Genomic DNA, 22416 nt, shown 5'->3' with positions numbered 1-22416 from the left:
CTAGAGCTCTAAAGGAGTCCCTGTTGCCCAGGCCCCGTTCCGCTCTTTTCCAGTCACTCCTTTGAGCTTTGAAGTTTTTTGCGCAATTGATATTAGTTCTTCACTTATATCCAATTTTATTTTTCTTGTATTCTTTTGCCATCAATCAAACTCATCCTATAGAGCCGGAAACGACAGCAATACTATAGCCAAAATGAAGACCACTATCACCACCGCCCTTGTGATGGCCGCTGTAGGAGCCATGGCGGCTCCTGCAGCTTGGACCTTGGTGCCCACTGACACTGCCGCGTTGGAGGAGGCTGCTGCTACCACTTCAACGCCAGCGCCAACCACCACCGTCGCGGCCGCGCCGGCCACCACCACAGAGGAAGGCGGTGCAATGGTCACTCCCGCTAGTGAGTCTCTTCCCTGCGAAGAGCCCGACCCATGCGATACCTTTACTTCTCCCTGCGAAACCACCGATCCCTGCGACGAGTGGAGTACCAGAGGAACACCTACTGGTTTCTATGCCGAGCCCACTGCGGCCGAGGCCACCGTCACCGACCCTGCTTGGGCTACGCCCACTTCCTTCAGCACGTCGGCTGATGCAAGCTCAACAGCAACTGAAAGCCCTGAACCTTGCGGCGACGAAGAGGGCACTTGGACTACAAGTTCCTCTTCGACTTCCGCTGCCGCCACCACCACGGACCCATGTGATGAGGAGTGGAGCTCCAGTGCTACCTGGAGCGCTTCCGCCACCGCCACAACCTCCTCTTGGGCCTCCGAGGATTGCGATGACGAGCCTACTGCCACTTCTACTGCTTCTGATACTGCCACCTGGAGCAGCGAAGAGTGCGATGAGCCGACCCCGACGGTCACCTACTACACCACTTCTGACGCGGCCTCTGCTACTGCTACTGCCGACTGGAGCAGCGAGGAGTGCGACGAGCCCTCCGCTAGCGTTACCAGCTACGAGGCCTCCAGCACAGAGGCTGCCGACACCACCAGCACCACCTTCGAGCCTCCTGCGCCCACTGATGCTGGCCACCACCCTGGTGGATGGGCTCCCGCCGGTAGCGCCCCCGCCGGAGGCGCTCCTGCCGGCAATTGGACCGCTACTTCTGCCTCAAGCGGCACTGCTACCTCGTCTGCTTCCGCCAGCAGCTCTTCCACTGCCGCTCCTCTGACATTCGAGGGCGGTGCCTCGTCTGCCAATGCTCTCGGCTTCAAGGCCGTTGCCGCTCTCGTCGCTCTCATTGCCAGCGGTGCCTATCTCCTGTAGATTGGGTAACCTTTGAGATGCATTTAGTTTTGCTTTTTGCTAGATCCAAGGTTCGTTGTTCAAAGCTGAATATTCCCAGATCTTTGCGGCATGTAAACTAACCTCCTTTTTTCTTCTTTGTCTTGGCAGAAACATTTTCTTCTTCAGGTGTTTGAAAGGATTTTTTTGGATTTGTATTTCTTCATTTTATGTATTTCTATAGGCAATCTTTATTGGTGTATCATTTTGTCCATTTGGGAAAGCACACGCTGGTCGGATCTGAATTTCATTTATTTACTTTTCTTTTCATTCTGTATGGTCAACGATATTTTGCACATGTAGCCATTGTCATCTTTAATCCTTAGTCATAAGATTATTATTATTATTATTGAAATAATGATACAATAATTACCAGCATCTCTATCTGGGGACTTGACACGTCGATCGACAGTTACTGCCATTCTTTCCTTTCCGACATCCATAAACACTATCAGGTATGTTTTCATTCCTCCGACTCGCCCTGCTGCCAGGACAACGAAGAATTCGAAAAGACACGCTCGACCCGCGCAGTCACCTGATTACAACCACGTCTGACACTACATTCCGACAGACATGACCTCGTCTCATTCTCTCCCTTCTTTTCTCTCGCAAAACAACACCCACCATGAAAGAATCCAGAGTAACATTCCTTTCTGACGGACCAGTGACGTATATCCTGTAGTTCTGACGCGTACATTTTGGCCAGCATGTAACATCACACTGTGACATTGTTTTGTGCCTAATTTCCACGGAGTATTCGAAACACCGAGCTGCCCGCCCACTGACTGCAGTCATCAAATTGCCCAGACGACTTAAAATACTGCAATGCATATATTAACCCAAGCCTGTTCAAACTTTGCATCCCCGTATCCTACCACATCATATTCCCTCCAGCAGCACTCGAAAGACAGGACATCCATTTTCCGTAGTGTGAATCATAACTTATATCGTATATTAGTTGACAAGTCAAGCTCGTGTCTACTCGAAGCGTTTATTTCCCTATGCCCGCTTTTCCAAGCTTCAATCATATGAGTATATCTCAACTCTCAGCACACGATGATTTTTTTTTTGGTTGACTCCTTTCAAGCCCCGTTCATGTCCGTTGTCCCTGTTGCCTGTACCATCCACTTACACAAGCCATTCGCGAGTGTTTTCAGTCATGTCTTGGGCCCAAGGGTTCCCGCGGCCGCTTAAAACGTAGTATCGCTGTACGTAGTATGCTTAATCTTATCGGAGTATTATTGTACAAGGATAATTGCAGCCGATATCTAAACCCCCATCCAAATCCAAAAGGCCCTACAGATACGTACAGAGTACTCGTGCGAAGGGGACCTGGCGCTGTAGCCTTGCAGTGTTGTCGCACAAGGCAAACTCATGGGGAATCCTGGACCTCGGGATCAAGTTACTTTATTGACGGCGCCATCCCGCGGCACGTTGACGACACAGAAGGCGTAGACGTCCAACGCAGTTTCCCCTGTGTGTCTGAATTACTATTTCCGGAATAGCCCTTTCCATCTCGTAGATCTCGCTTCATTCAACAACGCTGCTTATTGGTAGGTTTCACTTTGAGCTAACTGTTTCTGGCTTAATCTGTCTCGGGAAGCGGAGGAGTGAGACAGGTTATGTAAGCAGTGTTTTTCCCTGTCGGGGAGAAGTCTGGTGAAACAGAGAGTAAGTCAGTGTGAAGATGAAGATGTAATGTTTAGATGTACAGGGAGAGGTAATTACGTTATGCGGAGCTATATAATATATTGACTGTGATTGAATAGAGATGATATCTCGTGTCTTCATTCTCTGTAGATACAGTATTGTTCTGTTTGAGAAAGTAGTGATAAAACGTCATGATTATTTGAATGTTTATATATTTTATCGAAATAACAAATTGATAACTCAACATAATGAAGAAAATAAATTCAAATAAATTGGTTTAATAAATCTACCATTGAATATCCCAATCTATTACACAGCGCATAATCTAATTTAAATTTATTTAATGTGCCGTGGTAAATTAATCCAGACTGGACGTAGGATCCAGACACATTGACGTAGGCGTGTCAAATTACCTAGATTGGGATGTATAAAACGAACCAGATCGACCGCCTTCATTTTTATCAACAACCATCTCTTGCTCACCTTGTCTACATCAACAGAAGTAAAGATTCAAGGGATTTATATCCGACAGTCTAACCTCGTATATATTTTATGACAGAATCATATTTGGAGCAGAAAAGCAAGTAAGCTCTACCATTGACTGTAGTAGATCAACCAGGCCCGAGAATAGATGAATTGCTCGTCGAGTCTTCCAGGAAGAGCAAAAGCAAAACAGTAAAGTAGGTAGGTAAATGACAGCCACAGGTGGTCTAAGGGCACGTCCAGCGAACGCGACTTGTCGACATTGTATGCACATTCTTCAAAACTGAGTGCATAGAAATCATTTTGGTACTCATGGTTCTGGAAGAATGACAAAGGATCCCTTCAAAAAAAAAAAAAAAAAAAACCCCCTCAAAAAGGTGTTAATAATTACTGACTGCGATTGATGCTGTCGCGTTTGACTCTACAATGCATGTCACGCGCCCGCGTATGTGTAGCTGCAAGGAAGCGCTGGAAAACGCGTGCTACTTTATATTACCTACCTACTCCGAGGCAATCGTTAGAGAACTCAGTGTCAAGCCAAGTAATGATAAAAAATTTCGGAAATAAAAAGAACACGTAGTGGAATGGTAGTGTCACGTATTATGAGGTCGTGGTGTAGATTTAAGGAGTCGTATTTGATACATTTAATGCTCTTACGAGCAAGACCAAGCCTCCAAGGGGCTGTCTACTATTGCTCATCTGCACGCCTAACAAAATGCCTGCGGGCTTCGAAAAGTACCGGCAAGGGAATGAAAAATACAATAAACGCGCTCTTCTACGAGCGACCAAGCGTGGTATCCAGCCGGCGTAAGAAAAAGTAACTAAGGGTATTCCGATGGACTCCTCTCTCCAAGCTCCATTCCAATACCCGCAAAAAGAAAACACCGCGCCTATCATTCCAAGTCTGCCAAAGGAACGCTGCGCCTATAAATATACATTACCGCAGTCAAAGCGCGAGAAAACTGATAAAGAACTGATAAAACCAACAAAGAATTCGTGCCGCCGTTGGGTGACAAAACAAAAAACAAAAAAACGAGCTCAGCGACAACGCAGCAGTCGTGAACCAAATCATTCGAGCCTCCAGCCAACAAATGTCGTGACAAACCCTTGGAATATCCCCTCTCTACTTCGGAAGTGGAGTTCGCTTGTGACCATTTCCGCGTCGCGAAAATGTGCCTGTGAAAAAGTTCTTGATGGAGCGCTTGGTAGAAAGCTTCGGGGCAGATTCTTCGGCGCGCTCCCGTGAGCTCTCTCGAATAGATTCGTTGTACAGCTGCTTCAGAATCTTCTTGGCCGTTAGCGGGTGGAAGCAGCGCCCTCCGCAATTTTCAAAACATTTTTGATAGATCTCTTCGCTGACAAGAACTCCATCCGAGTCGTAGTAGCGACTCGCCCCCTGCAAACTCAATGTTCTCATCGGCACATCAATATCAACCTCATGGGATCCTGTCAGGACCTTCTCGCGCGCGCAATAATCCTCCATGTTTGGAAGCAACGTGACAGCGCTGAGAGGCAGAAATCCGAGGAGCGGTCCCATGCGAGGATCCACTTCAGGTTGAATCCGATAATCAGGTTTCTTTACCTCCTTGGTCGAACCTCTGCGGAATAATCTCTTCAGCCCAGCCCTACTGAATTTCTTATTCTCCTGTTCTCGGTCATAGCAGTACTGGCAGAGTGCTGTGGTCATCCGCAGTTTCGAGCAGAATGCCCATTGATCGTTAAACATTTGCAGAACCATATAAATTCCGCCGAACCTGGTGTAAAACTCGTCGTCTTGACGATCCTCCGTGGCGAATTTTAGCCTCCTGCAATCCACGGCAACAACTATGGATCCTGACCCAATGCAGCTATCAGTGATGCTCGGAATTGGTGAATTGGGATTTTCAGATGATGTCAGCGACACATGAGTATCCGTAAAATGATCTAGCAGATACTTGTTGGTCTTGGAAGCACTGACATTGATATGTCCCGATTGAGGCATCGATGCCATTAGGCCCGGCTGATGAATGTTGTGGTCGCTATGAGAGCTATCCGGGTTCTGGGGAGCATGAAGACTAACCGGCGCTGCAGGCCCAAAAACGTCATTATTCAAAACCCCTGCAAGTTGAGATGTTACTCCAGAGCTGCTGGAGAGTGGCTGCACAGAATCAATTTTCACGGAGTCTCCAGAGGTGCTTTCTGTTTGCATAAGACTATCGTCCGCAGATTGAGCTGCAGATATCGGTATAGATCCCAAAGGGATTTCTCTTAGCATAGGAAGTGGTTCAGCTATCTCGGTTCGGTCACCATGGGGCGGTAAGGAACGAGTTGACATTGTTTCTTGCTTGAGTGTCTTCCTGAGCTTTTCTTCCGGTGAGAGGTGATCTTCCTCGGATTCATGACCAGACTCTTCCTCTGGAATAACATCTGTTTCTAATTCCGGGTTATTGTCAGTTTCCGAATGCTGGCCACGTCCTTCCTCTTCGGACCCGGAGATTGTCTTTTCATTAATCGGCGTTGATGAAAACGCTTTATCATCGCCAGGTGCAAAGCTCTCAGATCTCTGCATGGACGAATTTTCGGGCTTCTCTGACATCTCTCCCAACTCCTGGGCTGTAAATTCCGCAGCTAGCGGGTCGACATGAGACATATTCACAATCACAGGTTGGCCCATGACGATGGAAGCCATCCTTTCGACTTCTTTTTGATCCGCACACTGATGTGAAAAATTGCTGAGTTCATTCTCGTTCAACGGATTCTCAAGCAAGACGGGTAACGATGCATATGAGCCTGCAAAGCAGTTCTGCGGCTTTTCGCGAATCGGTAAAATGAACTGATGGACTTTCCCATCGATCTGGCCAAACGGATTTGTTTCTTCCTTGTAAGGTGTGCAATCACCTTGGGCACTTGAAATTTGGAAGGAGTCGCTTTCTTCGGTAGAAGAACTAGTATCCTGCTCACAAGGAAATGCCTGAGCTCCGGAGCTTGCGATTCTGCTCAAGTCCCTGACAAAAGGCTCCCATTCTGTGTATGGAGGTGGCTCTTCATCCACCGACTGTGTCGACCGTGAGGGACGCTGCGGACTCTGGTCGCCTTTAAAGGGATAAGGAGGACCGATCTTCATGCTGAGGCGATGAAAGAGCAAATTGAAGTTTATTTTCTCAAGCCAAGAGGCTGCAAAAGGTTGTTGGTTCTCCAAGCCAAAATGTCAAGATTCTGAAAGCAAGTGTAACCCGGTCTCAACGACGATATCGATGCAACGATGATTCCAAGAAAATGAATGATTGATGAACAAGGTACAGGACGCGAAGCAAAAGAAAGCGATTGTGTCAGCCGGGCCCATGTTTATGTTGTGGTAAAAGCAATGGGCATCCATTTTTTGGCCGTTCCATGAATGGCAGGCGCGACTTAGGGATGGGCTGCTTGAAAGGCCTACCACAAACGCAGTTAGAAGTAAAAGGCATCGTCAAATATAATCAAGGCATAGGACATATTTGCAAGTAACATGTTGATTGAACCGCGAAAGCATGAAACGAGGTCAAAGATCCCATTGAGATCTCTGCAAGAGCGATGAACTAAAGAACCAGGAGACAAATGAAAGTTGCCATTGCAAACATTATAATAATGAAGATTGCGCTGGATGATGAAAGCCCACATTTATAAAAAAGAAAATGCGGGCAGCATGGTATCTTAAAAAAAAGGGTCCCAGAGTCACAAAGGAATTCACGACCCAAAAAAAATTAAAAAGAAACTTTTGTCGTCTCTGTGGATCGAACACAGTACCTCCAGATAACGCGTTTGCGTTTAGACAGAAGTTGACTTCAGTCTGGCGCTCTCCCAATTGAGCTAAGACGACGCTTGTTGAATTGATATCAATCAATCTTTCCTATGTACTAATAACGAGTGTACCGTAAGATAATGCCTTTCATCAATCTCGAAGCCTCGCCTGAACCTGAAGTAGTCAGGGATTTCTACTCCGTAGTTCCTATTTTAATTACAACTTTATTAAAGCCAATTAAATTGACTGAAATAATCATGAAAATTCAGAATCTTTAATTATTTCAGGCTGCTAATTAATCTGCTAAGAATACTTTATTTAGTTCTCCGGTAATTTTTTTTTTGTTCCGTGTATTTCATTTTGTATTTCTATGTATAAATCAAAAAGTTCATCGTGCTTCCAACAATGATGAATTAGTTTCGGCGGAGTATAATTATGCTTATGATAGCGTCCACCTATCAAATAAAAAAGGAATACATTATTCAGATATGATAATAGATACTATGCGGCGGAAAATGCTCGACACTGCCTAATAATGCTTTGTATGCTAATAATGCAATATGTGCTGGTAAAAGTCCGAAATGTTGCTATCCACGTATGCTCCTGCAGGCGTAATAATGTGCTTTCAGTCAGACTATAGACGGGATTCTCCTCCCCTTCTTCCTCCAATCAATCTGCTTCAACAAGTTTATCAATCGGCATTTCTATCCAGCTTCGTAGGTTTGTCCTTGACTGGGAACTCATGTCCTGTAGTGCTCTTGTACTGAGAGCGGATAAAATCGGAAATTTGCTCGTCTTTAGCTTGCTCAACGGCCGACTCGTTATCCTGGGGACCCTGCCCAAGAGCATACTGCTGAAAGGCATCGACGCCTAGAGGGGAGGATGTTAGTACACAGTCAACCTATGGCAAACCGAAGCAGATATATTTTACCCTTGTCGAGAAGGTCTTCATCCTTTTCGCTTTCCTTTCCTCCGCCAGCAGCGCTATTTATTTTATCACCCAGTCCACCAAGGAAGCCACCGCTCTGCTTAGATGACTGTGGTTGTTGCTCTCCATTCTCGTTGTTACTCCCCATACCGACGGCGTTCTTGAGGGCGTCCATAGTTATCCTATTTGTTTTCTTGCTCGAGGTATTGGGATGGTTATAGGACTGAAGACGATGGATATGGATTATTATTTTCCTTTTGATTGTTCGATAGTCGGGATTCAAGAAATGCTTTTGTAGCTAGAGAATGCCGGCCGAGAATAAAGAGTGACGTCGGCTGAAGAGGAATAAAACCTGATTCGCAACGTGGGATGTCTTGGCTGGCGCACAGAGCAGGAAGGTGCAAAAGCACAATACCAGACAGTGAAGAGGAAGTATAGAGTTTGGCGCAAATAGGGGAAAATATTAAATGTGGGTTAGTGACAGTCTCGAATTGTATCTTCTCCAATGATGGCAAAGGTCAACACGTTCTCCATGTCAACGTGTTGCCAATCTGGGGGGAAGTCGAGATCTTAGGGTGACGTAGGTCCCCTAATTTGTCTGGTTGCCCCTCCATTTCGCACGCAGTTGCCCCTCGTTCCTTCCCCAGTCGGCACTTCGCGTCATGCGGCTTCGCTAACGTCCGAAATCGCGCGATGGATCATCCGTTCCTGGCCGACCGATGGCAAAAGTCTAGAGGGAGACATCTTTTTGATTCATAATAGATCCCTGAGCCTTTTTTCCTTTCTCCTATTCTTTTGTTAATAGGCAGTTATAATCATCAATTTTTGAACGTCAACATCATGGCTCCTATTCCCATCACAATTATTACCGGATTCCTCGGGTCTGGCAAGACAACTCTCATTTTGAATCTCATCCCTCAACTGCCTCCTCGATACAAGCTCGCTCTCCTCAAGAATGAATTTGGTGATGTCGCAATCGACACTAAGCTGGCCTCCAATGCCTCTATCTCCGGTGTGCAGGAGCTGCTGAACGGTTGCATCTGTTGCAATTTGGTTGGCCAACTGGGCGACGCTCTCAGTGATCTTCGCAAAGATGTTGCGCCCGATCGAATCATCGTCGAAACTAGTGGAAGCGCCTTCCCGGCTACTCTGGCTATGGAAGTGAACAGACTTGGAAAAGAGACGGGCGATTATGTTCTCGACGGAGTTGTTTCGGTCATTGATGTCGAAAACTGGAAAGGATATGACGATACCAGCTACACCGCCAAGATCCAAGCCAGATATACCGATCTCATCATCTTTAACAAGTGGGAGCACTGCGATGAGCGGAGATTCGACGAGTGCTTGGACCGCGTGGCGGACCTTGAAGTTGACACCGCCTGGGTTAAATCGGACAAAGGCGTTGTGGCCAAAGATCTTGTTGTTGGAATTGACAGCGGTCTTGCAAGGGAACTTCAAGTCTCCACCGACGGCCATGCTCACAACCATGACCACCAGCATGACGATACAAAGGCTCACCAGAGCGAAGTAAACGTACTATCCGTTACACTCGGTGCCCCCAAGCAGCCAGCGTCCGTGAACCTGGAAAAGCTAGAGGAACTGCTGCTTGCTGCTCCGAAAGATGAGGTTTACCGCATCAAGGCTGTTGTTGCCTCGAATCAAGTGCCCAAATCGTCCACCGGCGACCTTGCCGGTTCCGAAACCGAACTCTCCGGCCATCTCAACGAATACATTCTGAACTGGGCGTTTGGTCGATGGACCTTCACTCCAATTGCTCCCAATGCCCTGCAAGATGTCAGGACGACGGCCTTGCCAACGCCGCCTGACTCCAGCAGGGCTAGCCCCGCTCCCTCGACCGAGGAGCCAGCTTTGCGCATGACGGTAATCCTCGCTCGCGACGAGGCCGTGAAATGGCAAAAGCGAATTGAAAACAGTGGTTACCTTCGTTTGTCGAACGTTTCTCCAGAGGAGACCAGCCTCAAGATAGAGCGCATGATTTAAATACTTAGATTTTCTTTTTCATTCTTGGATATCCGATAGAGCATGCTGGATATAGAGATATAAGATTCCATGGGCGTTGGCATTGGGTTTAGATGATGACTTTTGATATATATGATGAGGCGTTTACAATTTAGAATCAATCATTAAGAATCTATTCAACGGAGAAGTTATTCCGCTGACATCTTTGCATTCGGTTCATTAACCATGTATTCTCTGTATAAAAACGGTGAAGAATTCCTCGAAGCAGGCATAAATGACATAATATCCATGCCTAGATTGCGGCAGTGATCTGGCACGCAGGTCAATAAGGAAGAGATAAGCCAAACCAAACGATAGGTCAGTCGCTACACTACACTAAACCCCGAACGAAATGATAAGATGTATGAGAGAAACATTCATTCGAGCAACAATATACATTCGTTATAGGATATCTTTCGTAAAATATAAAACCCGAAAACCCGGCGTCTCAAGAAAACGATTCCGTGGTTAAACTCCATTCCCCAAGAGGTCTCAAAAAAGGGGGTCCATAGACTTTAAGTCCCAAAGCATATAAATAATAAAAAGAAATAGAATAAACCTCAAGGTATAAGTGATGTCACAGAAAGATAAGAGGCGTGAACCGGCTCAAGTCTATTAGACGACGCCAACGCGCGATTATTTGGGATAGATGAGGTGATCTCGGCGATCAAGAACCCGGAAAATGAGGGAGACGCGCTGGTACGAATTCAGAGGCTGTAGGGCCAGAGGCGGGGGAATTGGATGCTGCGGCATCATTTTCTGAGCTAGACGGCTCCGCGTGTGTCGTATCAGGTAACTCTGCAGGAGAGGGATTCGTATGTGGCACGGAGGGTTGAGAATGAGCATCTTGCTCGACAGACTAGAAAATAGATGTCAGAATTTGGGCAAGCTACACTGAAACGTGTGGCAGGATAGAAGGAGTAAAATAGAAAAAAAAGGAAAAGAAGGAGAAAGGGAGAGACAAACCTCATCTTGCTCTGTTGTTTCTGGCGGGACACTAAGACCATGCTTGACGGCCAGGCGCTGAGCTGCTAATCGCTTTCTTTCGATCTCGGCCTCTTCGTCTCTTCGTGCTTGCTCCTCTTCTCTGTTCAGATCTGCCATTGATGGCGCTTCGCTCATCGGGGTTTCCAACACGCTCGGCGGGCGTGCCGCGGAAACCGACTCTTCTCGAGATCTCTTCAGACTTGACCGTATGTCTCTGGAAGAGGACGTTCTCGTGGACGTGCGCGAGCCTGCGCTTGGGCGCTTGCCCGAGCGGGTCCTGCTGCTGCTCTTAGTGTCATCGGGACCGGAGAGGGTCATTCGTCTTTCCAGAACCACGGCGAATTCGTCATCTAGGGGGATAGCATCGGCTTCGTCTTCGCTGGAGAAGAGGTCCCCACGCGAACTGTAGGACTCGACCGTTGCGGCTGAGCCCTGTGTGTCGCTTCGTTTCCGACTCTGTTCGCTCTCTCTATTTCTTGCACCCTCATCGTTTTCTTCGAGGAGAGGCTCGCCCTCTAACTCCATCCGTCTGCCGCTTCCTGGATGTTCCTGGAGGTCTGCAACCGAGGGGGTATACCGGAGCGAATTGGTCCCCAGCTTCCATGGCAATCGCAAGAACCCGAATATCGAAGTTCGTGGTATAATTGTAGGATCGGGTCCTTCGCCAGTGACAGTCTTGCGTCTTGCGCCGGGTGTTCCGCGCCCATCTTTCCCCCTGCGTGCACCGTAGCTCATAGCCCGATGCCGCCCTGTGGGCTGCTGTCCTGCGCTTGACCCCGCGAGTAATCTGTCTAATTCATCATTCCCCCATCCTAATAGACCATCTCGAGCGCCATCATCGTCCTCCCAGTCATCGTAAAAGTCGAAGCTGAGCTCGGGCCGGCCTCGTGATCGACCGCGCTGTCGCCGCAGTCTTTCCTCCCGCGTTGGAAAGCATGGTGCCGTGCAGGATCCGATGCAATTGCCAAGTGAAGAAAGGCAAGGGCCGATATAGTTGTGGGAGAAAGAGAATATATTAGCCTGCGCTGATTCGTTGGCCGACTCAACGCTCTGGGAAATTTGATTCCATGTTTGACGAATTCGTGGATCGTTACGTCGCATCATCTTGTCAATATATTATTGCTGTTGGCCTATAGCAGGTCGAAAGTCGGGTTGACGTGACTGTCTGAGATTGTATGCAGGCAACTCAATGGGCAGAAAGATAACCTTCGAAAGGAATAATCCTAATAGCGGGCTTAGAGGTGATAGTCGTAGCCCGTCTTGTTGTTCCCTATGGGAAACGCTCTAACCATTGTGGTCGGGAATATGGAAGAGGCAGAGGTTCAATTATGAAGGGAGTTTGCTGGCATCCGCTGCATTTGCTAGTAGCTGCTGCAAGGGCAGGATGGCGGTAGTTGCGCCAGGCCTGAATCGTGGGAAGTGTAAAGGACGTGCTCCTCCTTTGGGGGTGACTGCTAATACTGACTCTACGGTCAAGTTACCTCTCCGCTGCTGCCTCCGTCTCTCCCGCTATAACGAGACCTCTGACGTCCTTGGCAAAGCGCTTTCCTTCTTACTAAGCTCGTGCGAGTGGTTGGGGCGATTGATCGGCCAATTCTTAAAAGAAAGTTGCCGAGCCTCCTGTACCTTAGCCAGACTAACCGTCTACGAGTATACTGAAGTAAACTTAGAATTAATCGCACGAAGCAGAGGCTGAGCGTGTAAAAGGACCGGAAGCCCAATGCTTTCGTAAAACAAATCGTAATGTATCCTACATAACACATTGCGAGACGAACTTAATACTGACTGCTTACATAGTGGTCATGCATTACATTCGTTTTCTTAAACCTCCAAAATTGTCATTCGCTACTGGACGAAAGGCATCAATATCTGCCGTCGTGACAGTCACTTCAGATCTTGGAGAATCATTCTTTGCCGGAGAGCTCAATCTAGTTTCATCAGCATTATCTGGAGACAAAATTATTGCGCAAAAGGACTGCAATTGGAATCCAGGTGCCCGGGCGCTGAAGATTGAACTCGATGTCGGTCACGTGAAATTCTCATGGCCCATCAGAATTCATGTCGGATTGGACAGAGAGAGATTAGTGGACATTTTCAATGAACCGGAAAAGTCTTCTTCTGGAAATAGTCTGCCCACTGTGATCTCTGCTTGGAGTTCGAGGCTGGATCCTCAGAACCCTGATGCAGCTAAAAAGGTCGAGCGGCGAGTTCATTTGCTCAGCGGCCCTGTTGTTGGGATTTGGGAAGAGACTGGAGAAAGCATTGCCCGGCATATATGGTATGCTTATCACACTTTCTGCCGGGACATCTAGACCAGCGCTGACAAAAATAGGGACGCCGGCGTCGCATTGACCTCTTATTTCGACCGCATTGTATCCCTACAAGATCCAGGGTTACCACAGCTTAACAAGCTCATAACAGAGTCCTTGGCAGGGCGCAGAAAAATAAATGTGATTGAATTGGGTAGTGGTTGTGGGGTTGTCGGAATTGGTCTTGCTCACGTGCTTTCCAATTGTGAGGTCCTTCTCACTGACCTTCCAGAAGCGGAGGAGATCATGACGACGAATCTCTCATGCTTGTCGCCAAAGGTCCACTCGAGAGTGTCATTCAAGGTGCTTGATTGGGAGGAAAACTTGCCCAGTCCATGTACTACGAAGAGATTTGATCTTATCCTGGTAGCAGACTGCACGTACAATCCTGATTCAACGCCGGCTTTGGTTAAAACCCTATCAGCATTGGTTGCTGCTTCACCTTCAGCTGTCATTGTGGTTGCAATGAAAGTGCGGCATCAGAGTGAGGCTATTTTCTTCACATTGATGGAAAGTGCCGGCTTTGCTCAGAGCGGTCATTATGCTATCCCTTTGCCGAGAGAAGCGTCGCTGGACGATTACGAAGAGGAAGAACTAGAAAAAGCAGATCTGTTTACTTTTCAATCTCGGGGAATGATCTCATGATATAGCCCTTGACTGCGGGAGATTTCAATCAATCTACAGTTAGGACGACTTTCTTCTGTACGACTGCTAGCCACAGATATTGGACGGGGATGGACAGAACAAGATAACATGATTTCTGAGCCTTTGGTGCCAGAGACGAGAGGTTATCAAGGTCATACTGACCATTGGTATCCGAATCTCGACACAGCTTGAATCAATTCTGCCACACAAGGCCAGACAGAGTCTCATGGTTTGTGGGCAACACACACATGGGCTCACCGTGTGATGACATACCATGCACTAATGTTTTGGATCACACCGCAGTATGATCTGTATGCATTTGGAACCATGCTCTATTACATCCTGAGCGAGACGCAGGCCGACCGGGACTGGAACGAAAGAGATATGTCATTCAGCGAAACTGTAGCAGCGCTGATGCTTCCGACTGGAGCAATTACTCAGAAATGGTGGAATCAAAGGTATAACAGTGCAGAAAAAGTCATGGTCGATCTCAAAATGGTTATGGAGGAAGAAGGCATCGATGTGGAAGAGATGGAGATACTCGACTCCGCCGTGCATTTGAGGGATTGATGGATTTGTTTAATCCGCCTGCGGCTCCTCCTAACGATAGTTTCTGAAGAAAACATTTGCCTTATGGCTGGGAATCGAGATTTATCAAACTATGGAGTCCTTTTCTATTCCGCATTCTTTGCAGAGAAGACCAATAGCACGCATTAAGGTCAGGAGCTATATACATGGAGGCTGTTCCATAAGTTAATACAAAGTACCACGATGCTAAGGGTGGTAGCGCGTCGGCAGCTTTACTTGGTCGGGGAATCGGGACTCGTTTCGTTAGGGCGAGGGGCAGTCGGGGGATTTCTAAAATTTTCCCTTCCCTCGGTCTTATCCTCCTTTGATTTCTTCAGCAGTCAAGTTAGTTATCTTACTTGTACGACTGCTGACTCAAAGGGGCCAGTCACATTTCTCGTACAGCTGCAGATTATTTCGGGTTCCCACCACCGAGCACCAAACTTCCCCGGGTCCCACGCTGCCAAATGCTGAAGATACATTATTTTTAATAGCATGTGCTCACCTCTGTACTCCCTCTTTACTCACCCCTCTCCGCACAATCACTAGCACTTTAGTATATATGAGACCAAACTCTAAAAAATGATGAACATGTTGCTGAGAGGCATTTTTAATATTTTGTCCCCTTCAACTCCCCGCTGAAACCTGTCGTTTTTGTGCGTTTTTCTTTCGTTAGAACGTCATCGGCAACCTGGTCTTGTAGTGTCATTGGTCCCCGGTGCGCCTCCACCACACACTACTTCTCTTAGCTACACCACTTTTGCCTATTGGGCCAACCACCAAAACTTCCCTCGCCCACTTTGACCCGCGTTCGTTATTTAAATTCATTCTGCCCCCTCTTCCCTTTTTGCACAATATCTGCCCCCGACTCACGCTTTTGTCGCCTTCCGACGACGACGTGAAGATCCTTATCGATTCTCTTTGATCCCGGCCTTTGGTCGGTATTTTTCTGGCTACCACCTTCCATCACGGCCTCGTTGGCACGGACGGAAAAACTTCTTCAACTTGTATCCATTCGCCCACATCGAGACATTCTCAACGATTTGCCTCCCCCCACTGGTCTCGCTCAACGATCCCGTCGAATCTCTACTGCTTAGTTTGATTCCTTCAAACTCTCTTCTTCGGTCTCCCGAAAATTACCAGCTGCCGCATAGGACGCTTCTAAGGGTTCTTCCTCTCTCAGAGGAAGAGTCGAGGAGGCCTCGCCAACAGATCAGTCTCGATCCCGAGCGCTTTCGCCCTCCCTAACAGCACTTTCGAGTGTTTAAGGATAAGAAAAAAAACATTCTGAAAGAGAACAGGAATAACCTTTGCACAAGGTTATGGCACCTTCCGCTGTCTCTACGGTCACTGAAGCGTATCCCACGATCACGTTTCATAATAGTGCCCATGCCAATCACCTCAAGACAACCAATGGCCACTTTGATTCTCACCATGAGACAGCTGGCAATCCGAAACAACTAATTGGGGAGGCTCTTCGACACCGCGTCGAGAGCATCGATCATGATGACTGTGAGCCCGGAGAAGAGGATGCCTTCTTCGTGGCCGATCTGGGCGAGGTCTACCGACAGCATTTGCGTTGGAAACTGAACCTCAAACGAGTCAAACCATTTTATGGTGAGCCATCTGCGGCGCTTTTTCTTGGGAAAAAAATATGATTCTAACTGTCAACAGCGGTCAAATGCAACCCGGACCCTACCGTTCTCCGACTCCTCGCAGAGCTCGGCACTGGCTTTGACTGTGCGTCCAAGAGCGAAATCGAACAGATTTTGAGCTTGGGTGTCGATCCATCCCGTATCATCTATGCGCAGCCGTGCAAGACCAAGTCCTATGTTCGTTACGCCGCTCGCGAAGGTGTCAAGCAGATGACTTTTGACAATGCCGATGAGCTCTACAAGACGAAGCAGCTCTTCCCGGATGCGGAGCTCTATCTTCGCATCCTGACTGATGACTCTGGCAGCTTGTGTCGTTTCAGCATGAAGTTTGGAGCCTCCATGGATAGTACGGAGAGCCTGCTCGCGCTTGCCAAGGAGCTGGGATTGAATGTCGTTGGCGTCAGCTTCCACGTGGGTTCTGGCGCTTCTGACCCCAAGGCTTTTCTCAAAGCCGTGTCGGATGCTCGCGCTGTGTTCGACCAGGCAGCCAACTTTGGTTATGAGTTGAAGACTCTCGATGTCGGTGGTGGTTTCTCCGGTGAGAGCTTCGAGCCCATGGCTGCCATCCTCTCCCAGGCGTTGGATGACCACTTTCCCCCGCACGTCCGCGTTATTGGCGAGCCGGGACGGTACTATGTTGCATCTGCCTTTACCTTGGCCTGCAACGTCATCGCTCGCCGCACCATCGAGGATCCTGCGGAGGTGGTCCCGTCTCACATGCTTTACATCAACGATGGAGTCTATGGAAACTTCTCCAGCATCATGTTTGACCACCAGCACCCTGTTCCTCGCATCCTGACCGCCAACAAGCGCTTCTTGCACGATCGAGAGGAGGCCGAGTACGCTACTCAGCCTACCACCAAATACTCTGTCTGGGGCCCTACCTGCGATGGGATTGACTGCATTTCGGCAAGCTGCTACTTTCCGGAGAACCTGAACGTGGGCGACTGGCTCTACTTTGAGGAAATGGGAGCATATACCCGGTGCTCCGCCACTCGCTTCAACGGATTCCCCGACAGTCACGATGTCGTCTACGTCAGCAGTGAGCCGGGCGCGTCGGCATTGTTGGGATTGTAGATTTGGACAATGGTTCTCATTATCCCCTCCAACCTCTACATTAGTCCATGTCTTTTGATTGGTTGTATGATATACTGTCATTACTGGGGACTTGTTGTTGTTTTTGGAATGAACAAGCTTTAGACTATCATTTGCTGCATAATATTTACCCACTTGTTGTGTTATCATAATTTGCTAGAAATATGGCTTAATCAGGGAAAAAGTTTTTCTTCTTCTTCCTTTCTTTTGAATTACATGACTGCCTTGCCTGGCACGCCTGCAGTCTCTTTATTCGTTACACTTCATTGACATCACTTTGTTAATCGTGAATTTTCGTGAAGACTTGGGCTAACATGCAGAAGGACAAATTTCTCATACACCATGCCACCATGCATGTCCTCGCGTCTATAGTCCGCCCGTGCGAAGCTCTGCTAACGAGCAGGTCTGAAAGACGGAGGCGCCCCTTCTATTTTTTCTCTTCTTTTCTTCTTCTCGTCTGCAAGACTCCCCACCTATTTCCCCCCTTCCCCCTTTCAACCCGCCTCACCCCTCCCGCAACTGGACAGCACCCTTTTCCTTTTCCCACAAACTCCCTCAAAACTACAAGAAAATCCCCCGCCCTTGCTTTTCTCACTAACATCATGTATTATGTTTGAGTTCTATGTTTCCCGCATCATCATCATCTACTTCCTGCCGGCCCCATCTTGAGGTCCTTTCAAGCGTCCACATTCATTCTCACCCACTGGGGGATTTCAAAAAACGAACGGGTTCTTTGAAGGAGGATTCTCAAGAGACAAGGAAGAGAAAGAAGAAGAAGGCGACGATGAGACAAGAACCACAAACTCAACACACGATACTACCTTAAAAACAAGGGAAAAAAAAACGGGGGAATTCCCAGTCAAGGTTGCATGTCCAGAAGCAGATGAAGAGAAGCAAAGCAATTGAAGAAAAGAAAGAAAGAAAATGGGGAGAGCCGTAACAAGGAGAAGAGGGGGGCAAAAGAGGAAAAATTAAAAAGGAGGCTAATGATCTTGCGCTTTTAGTACGTATTGTCGTACTGTTTTGACTTGTGATCTATACAACCATGGAAGAAGAAAAAGGTTGATAGACGTCTTGAGATCTGTTCTGAGCAGCGCGTGCAAGGGGAACCAATAAAGGAAGATATGAAACAGGAAACGAGAGCCTTTAGCGTTGTCATGCGCAAAGGAAGAAGTGTTGAAGATGAAGATGAAGAAAAGGAAAAGTATGTATAGATAAAACGCGTTGGTAAAATGAGTTTTATATGCAATGCATCAGAATAGATGCCCCTTCTAGATAACGAAACAGTAGTTTACCTTTTTTTTCCCCCTCAACAAAACAAAAATGCTGTAACGCGCAACAAAAGGCGCTTTTTTCTAATGTTGAGATGTCGCCAAAGGTTAAAAATTCAGAAAACGCCGGGTATGCCAAGAGGAGAGGAGAGAGAAGATGTATATACACATATACAATATGCAAAAACAGAGAAAAGCGGGAAATTATAATACAAGCAAAATTATGACGAGGGAAAAGGGAAAGGGTCATTCTACATACCCTCAAGCACTGTCAGGGACAGGCTCAGACATGCCGAGCTCTCTTACCTGCCAGCCATCCTTGTCCGTGACCCAGTCGCCACGTTCGCCGAGAACGGCCGTGCTGGCGTTGTCGAGCTGTTCGACAAGGAACTTTTGCGCAACTTCCTTTACGTCTTCGGCATTGACATCGAGCAAACGTTCTCGTCGAAGCTGCTGCATCTGCTCATCGACACCGGACAGGAAGCGAACCATGCCCTCCTCGCTGACGCTCTCGGGGGCATCGAGTCCTTGGAAGACGCTGAGTTTCGCCTCTTCGATATCCCTGTCGGTCCACTCCTTCTCGCGCGCCCAAACTCCGGCGTCACGCATAATCTTTAGCGTATTCTGGGGGTTGGGGTCGCGGTAGCTGTAAAATCCGAAAAGGCCGCCTAGGCCCTTGGAGTAGGCGCCACCGCCATAGGCTCCGCCCTTTTCCCGAATCTCGTGGTGCAAGTGTCGGTGTGTGAGGAGCTGCGAAAGGATCTGGAGCGGAGCACCAGCGGCGTGCGTGTAAGGGACAGTGGGCAGGGAAAGAGCCGTGTAGTAGACTTGGTACGGTAGTGGGAAAAAGGATTTCGAATTGCGAGGGTAGACAGTCGGTGGCGACGATGCCTTTGGAGGGGTCGATGATTGAGGCAGGCCAGAGAGGAAGTTGTTCAAGGCGGCCTCGTTGGCGGACGCACTTTCGGGTCCGCACGTAAGCGCGACCCGCAAGCCACTGCCTCCAGAAATGGCGAATTCTTGGATCGACTTCAGCTTGGAAATGACATCGGCTAAGCCGTCTGAAAGAGGGCGAGCCGCGAGCTCAGCGGTAAGTCCGACCTGGGTAAGTCCACCAATCTGCTCTGCCAGGCGTCCTTCAGGAGTCAATCCGGCTTCGGCAAAACGCCGAGCAAACGAGTGACCAACCTCTGCGACCGAGTTGACTGCACCCGTAGCTGAAGCCTGCAAGAGTTGTCGGATTTTCGCTGCTGCGTCCGGCCCATCGAAATTCGTCTGCAGAATAAGAGTGCGGAGGATTTCATACATGGCGGGGACATTGCGGTCCAGAGCGTAGCCTGAGAAAGCCAAGCCTTCAGTGTACTTCGTCAGATCTGTAGGAGACGTAGATGAGTGATACATTGTCCTAACGCCACCAGTCTTGAGCTTGATCAGATCTTCAAGTTCCTCCATGGATTTGTCCTTGGTACCAAGTCGCATCACAGACTCGGTGAACAAGGGAACGAGCGACCGCAAGTCATCAGGCAGGCCTTCGAGTGAATTGACGGCACGGAAATATGTCAAACCATTCGTCGGCGCCTCTCTCCACTGAACTTTGGCGTTTCCCACAAGGGTATCCCTTACGGGCTTGATTTCTTTCTGACGAGGAATATCCTTGACGTGGACGGTTGGCAGACAGCTGAGGTCCTGGTTTCTGGCCGCCTCTTGAATCTCAAGAAGTTCAAGTTCTTGCTTCTCAAGTTGCTGACGAGCTTTTTCCTCACCGCCGGCATTCTCAGCCGCCTCGGCAATCTTGGAAGCCAAGCGGGTAGCCTCCTCAGCTGCGAGTTCCTCACTGAAGGTTGTTGATGGTTCCATGGTAAAAGTGAGAGTGTTGTCATTCAGCAAATACTTCTCCAGTAGGCTCTCAAGATATCCAGGCTGTGCGTATTTCTCCTTGAATGCGGAAACAGTTTCGTCCCAGGCCAACGCGTCAAAAGGATCGACTCCGTTGAACCATCCAGGCTTCAGCCGCTGCATTATGCCCATGCCAAAATGAGCGGTCTTATGCTTCAAACTCAGTTCCAGCTGATGCAGCAGACCGTCAACCTTGTTCTTCTCGAAACCAGACTCCTTGACTTCCTGAAGAGTTTTTTGAACGGCCGCTTTAACTTTAGGAACATCGGCTTCTCGGACACCGTTCAGTCCAACTGAGAAAACACCCGTCTTGCCTGAGCTATCGAAACCTGTATTGGGGCTAAAATCGGGTCCCAAGCCAGCCTCAATCAGATTGCGATACATGGGCGAGCCATAACCATCCAACAGCAACGACGAAATGACACCCAAGGAAAAGGTCTCCAGAATGTTCGTCATGTCTCCCATAAGCCACGAGGTGGAAGTCTTGAACTGCATATCTTGATCAACCAAGGGATCGATAGGACCTTTCACCGTGACGTATTGTGGACCCTGATCGAGACTTATTGGGCCCCTGATCTCGCTGTCTTTCTGGATCTTCTCAAACCGCTCGAGGCGGGACCCAATCTCCTTCAAGTGTTCTTCCAGAGGAATGTCGCCGTATGTGAAGACTTTTGCGTTGCTTGGATGATAATGCTCGGCATGGAAATCCTTGAGTTGTTGGTATGTCAAGTCCGTAATCTTCTGCGGATCGCCGCCGGAATTATGGATGGCTGGGAAAATATGATCTTGAAACCGAATGTAGAAAAGATAGCTGGCATCTGACATCTGGCCCTTCATTTCATTGTAGACCACACCCTTGAAAACAAGCTTGTCGTCTTCTCCGCGAGGAGCATCCTCCGAGAGGGCCGAAACAGGGTTCTGAGGTCCAATGCGCCAACCCTCTTGGTTAAAGTCGTTCCGCGTCAACAGAGGATGAAGCGTGGCATCGAGGTAAACAGACATCAGGTTATTGAAGTCGCGTGGATTGGTTGTCGCAAAAGGATAGGTGGTATGATCTGAAGAAGTGAAGGCGTTCATGAAATTGGAGAGAGATCGAGGGAGCATCTTGAAGAAAGGATCACGAATGGGGTACCTATGAATAGGTCAGAAAAAGATGTCCGAGCAAACAATGTCTGACCTTTGCGACAGGAAACATACTTCTCACTCCCACAAAGCGTCGTATGCTCGAGAATGTGCGGCACTCCGGTGTCGTCTGGAGGGTTTGTCTTAAAACCAATTGAGAAGACATTATTTTTGTCATCGCGAGCGATATGCAGATAATCGGCACCAGTTTTATCATGCTGCAGATGCAGAGCTGTTAACTCCAGCTCTGGAACGTGTTTGGCACGCTTGAATGTGAAGCCATGCAACTGGTCTCCCGGCTGAGGATATTTACTGAGGTCGGTAATAGAGGCATATCCGCGCCGTAAGGATTCCGAGCGTAGCGGACGAGCAATCCGCCACGAGGGACCGGAAGTAACGGACCTGGTGCTCGCCTTTGAGGCGCAAGCCGAAGATGCTCTTAGCATATTATGCTTGAGAACACCCAGATCTCGGTGATGATTTCTTGGGATGTAGAGGGATGATAATATTGTCGACATCAACGTCAAACTCTCGGACGAGGCCGAGAAGGGCCAGATTGGTCAAAGTGACGGCAAATCAAGCAAACTGAACCCGATCGGGTAATGACAAGTGTGATCAACCAATCATGATTTGCCATTCAGATCTCGTCGTCAGTCAGTGATTTTACCCAGAGTCTGATGACGAAAAGGAATTAAATGATTATGACTGAATAGAAGGCGCTTATGTAGGAAACGCTTTTGAATAGTTGTATTT

At 48.2% G+C, this 22416-nt stretch overlaps 10 protein-coding genes and 1 non-coding gene across 11 annotated transcripts; 6 read left to right on the top strand and 5 right to left on the bottom strand.

Annotated features, from left to right (window-relative positions):
- Window positions 1–193: 193 nt before the first annotated feature.
- Window positions 194–1261, top strand: L228DRAFT_237653 (hypothetical protein; the record flags this gene model as incomplete). The annotated part of the gene is made up of 1 exon (XM_018330955.1): window positions 194–1261. One exon carries the CDS (start codon window positions 194–196, stop codon window positions 1259–1261), a length of 1068 nt encoding a protein of 355 aa, XP_018190317.1.
- A 94-nt stretch (window positions 1262–1355) lies between these two features.
- L228DRAFT_103748 (hypothetical protein) lies at window positions 1356–1656 on the top strand. Its single transcript, XM_018328878.1, has one exon. The coding sequence runs from the start codon at window positions 1450–1452 to the stop codon at window positions 1603–1605; it is 156 nt and encodes a 51-aa protein (XP_018190316.1). The 5' UTR covers window positions 1356–1449; the 3' UTR covers window positions 1606–1656.
- Window positions 1657–4535: 2879 nt separating this feature from the next.
- L228DRAFT_259927 (hypothetical protein) lies at window positions 4536–6515 on the bottom strand (the record flags this gene model as incomplete). Its single annotated transcript, XM_018334213.1, has 1 exon — window positions 4536–6515. One exon carries the CDS (start codon window positions 6513–6515, stop codon window positions 4536–4538), a length of 1980 nt encoding a protein of 659 aa, XP_018190315.1.
- Window positions 6516–7146: 631 nt separating this feature from the next.
- Window positions 7147–7247, bottom strand: L228DRAFT_t48. Its single transcript has one exon. It is a non-coding gene; the product is annotated as a tRNA-Phe (tRNA).
- A 208-nt stretch (window positions 7248–7455) lies between these two features.
- Window positions 7456–8643, bottom strand: L228DRAFT_245763 (hypothetical protein). Its single transcript, XM_018332245.1, has 2 exons — window positions 8101–8643; window positions 7456–8039 (listed from the first exon to the last, which is right to left on the bottom strand). The coding sequence occupies exons 1-2, from the start codon at window positions 8270–8272 to the stop codon at window positions 7861–7863; spliced, it is 351 nt and encodes a 116-aa protein (XP_018190314.1). The 5' UTR covers window positions 8273–8643; the 3' UTR covers window positions 7456–7860.
- A 153-nt stretch (window positions 8644–8796) lies between these two features.
- L228DRAFT_228828 (CobW/HypB/UreG, nucleotide-binding domain-containing protein) lies at window positions 8797–10278 on the top strand. Its single transcript, XM_018330482.1, has one exon. The coding sequence runs from the start codon at window positions 8938–8940 to the stop codon at window positions 10096–10098; it is 1161 nt and encodes a 386-aa protein (XP_018190313.1). The 5' UTR covers window positions 8797–8937; the 3' UTR covers window positions 10099–10278.
- A 97-nt stretch (window positions 10279–10375) lies between these two features.
- L228DRAFT_245760 (hypothetical protein) lies at window positions 10376–12566 on the bottom strand. The gene is made up of 2 exons (XM_018332244.1): window positions 11083–12566; window positions 10376–10975 (listed from the first exon to the last, which is right to left on the bottom strand). The coding sequence occupies exons 1-2, from the start codon at window positions 12205–12207 to the stop codon at window positions 10784–10786; spliced, it is 1317 nt and encodes a 438-aa protein (XP_018190312.1). The 5' UTR covers window positions 12208–12566; the 3' UTR covers window positions 10376–10783.
- Window positions 12567–12752: 186 nt separating this feature from the next.
- On the top strand, window positions 12753–14189 carry L228DRAFT_103706 (hypothetical protein). The gene is made up of 3 exons (XM_018328876.1): window positions 12753–12843; window positions 12901–13381; window positions 13436–14189. Exons 2-3 carry the CDS (start codon window positions 12906–12908, stop codon window positions 14055–14057), a joined length of 1098 nt encoding a protein of 365 aa, XP_018190311.1. The 5' UTR covers window positions 12753–12843; window positions 12901–12905; the 3' UTR covers window positions 14058–14189.
- On the top strand, window positions 14190–14728 carry L228DRAFT_103707 (hypothetical protein). The gene has a single exon (XM_018328877.1). It carries the CDS (start codon window positions 14322–14324, stop codon window positions 14625–14627), a length of 306 nt encoding a protein of 101 aa, XP_018190310.1. The 5' UTR covers window positions 14190–14321; the 3' UTR covers window positions 14628–14728.
- A 1218-nt stretch (window positions 14729–15946) lies between these two features.
- On the top strand, window positions 15947–17356 carry L228DRAFT_208981 (ornithine decarboxylase; the record flags this gene model as incomplete). The annotated part of the gene is made up of 2 exons (XM_018329787.1): window positions 15947–16241; window positions 16299–17356. The coding sequence occupies 2 exons, from the start codon at window positions 15947–15949 to the stop codon at window positions 17354–17356; spliced, it is 1353 nt and encodes a 450-aa protein (XP_018190309.1).
- A 1550-nt stretch (window positions 17357–18906) lies between these two features.
- Window positions 18907–22109, bottom strand: L228DRAFT_267060 (hypothetical protein; the record flags this gene model as incomplete). Its single annotated transcript, XM_018334945.1, has 2 exons — window positions 18907–21673; window positions 21739–22109. The coding sequence occupies 2 exons, from the start codon at window positions 22107–22109 to the stop codon at window positions 18907–18909; spliced, it is 3138 nt and encodes a 1045-aa protein (XP_018190308.1).
- Between the last annotated feature and the right edge of the window lie 307 nt (window positions 22110–22416).

The sequence above is a fragment of the Xylona heveae genome, assembly GCF_001619985.1.
Source record: "Xylona heveae TC161 unplaced genomic scaffold L228scaffold_3, whole genome shotgun sequence".
NCBI lineage: Eukaryota > Fungi > Ascomycota > Xylonomycetes > Xylonales > Xylonaceae > Xylona > Xylona heveae.
The sequence above is the reverse complement of the archived record's forward strand: the minus strand, read 5'-3'. Positions and strand labels throughout refer to the sequence as shown.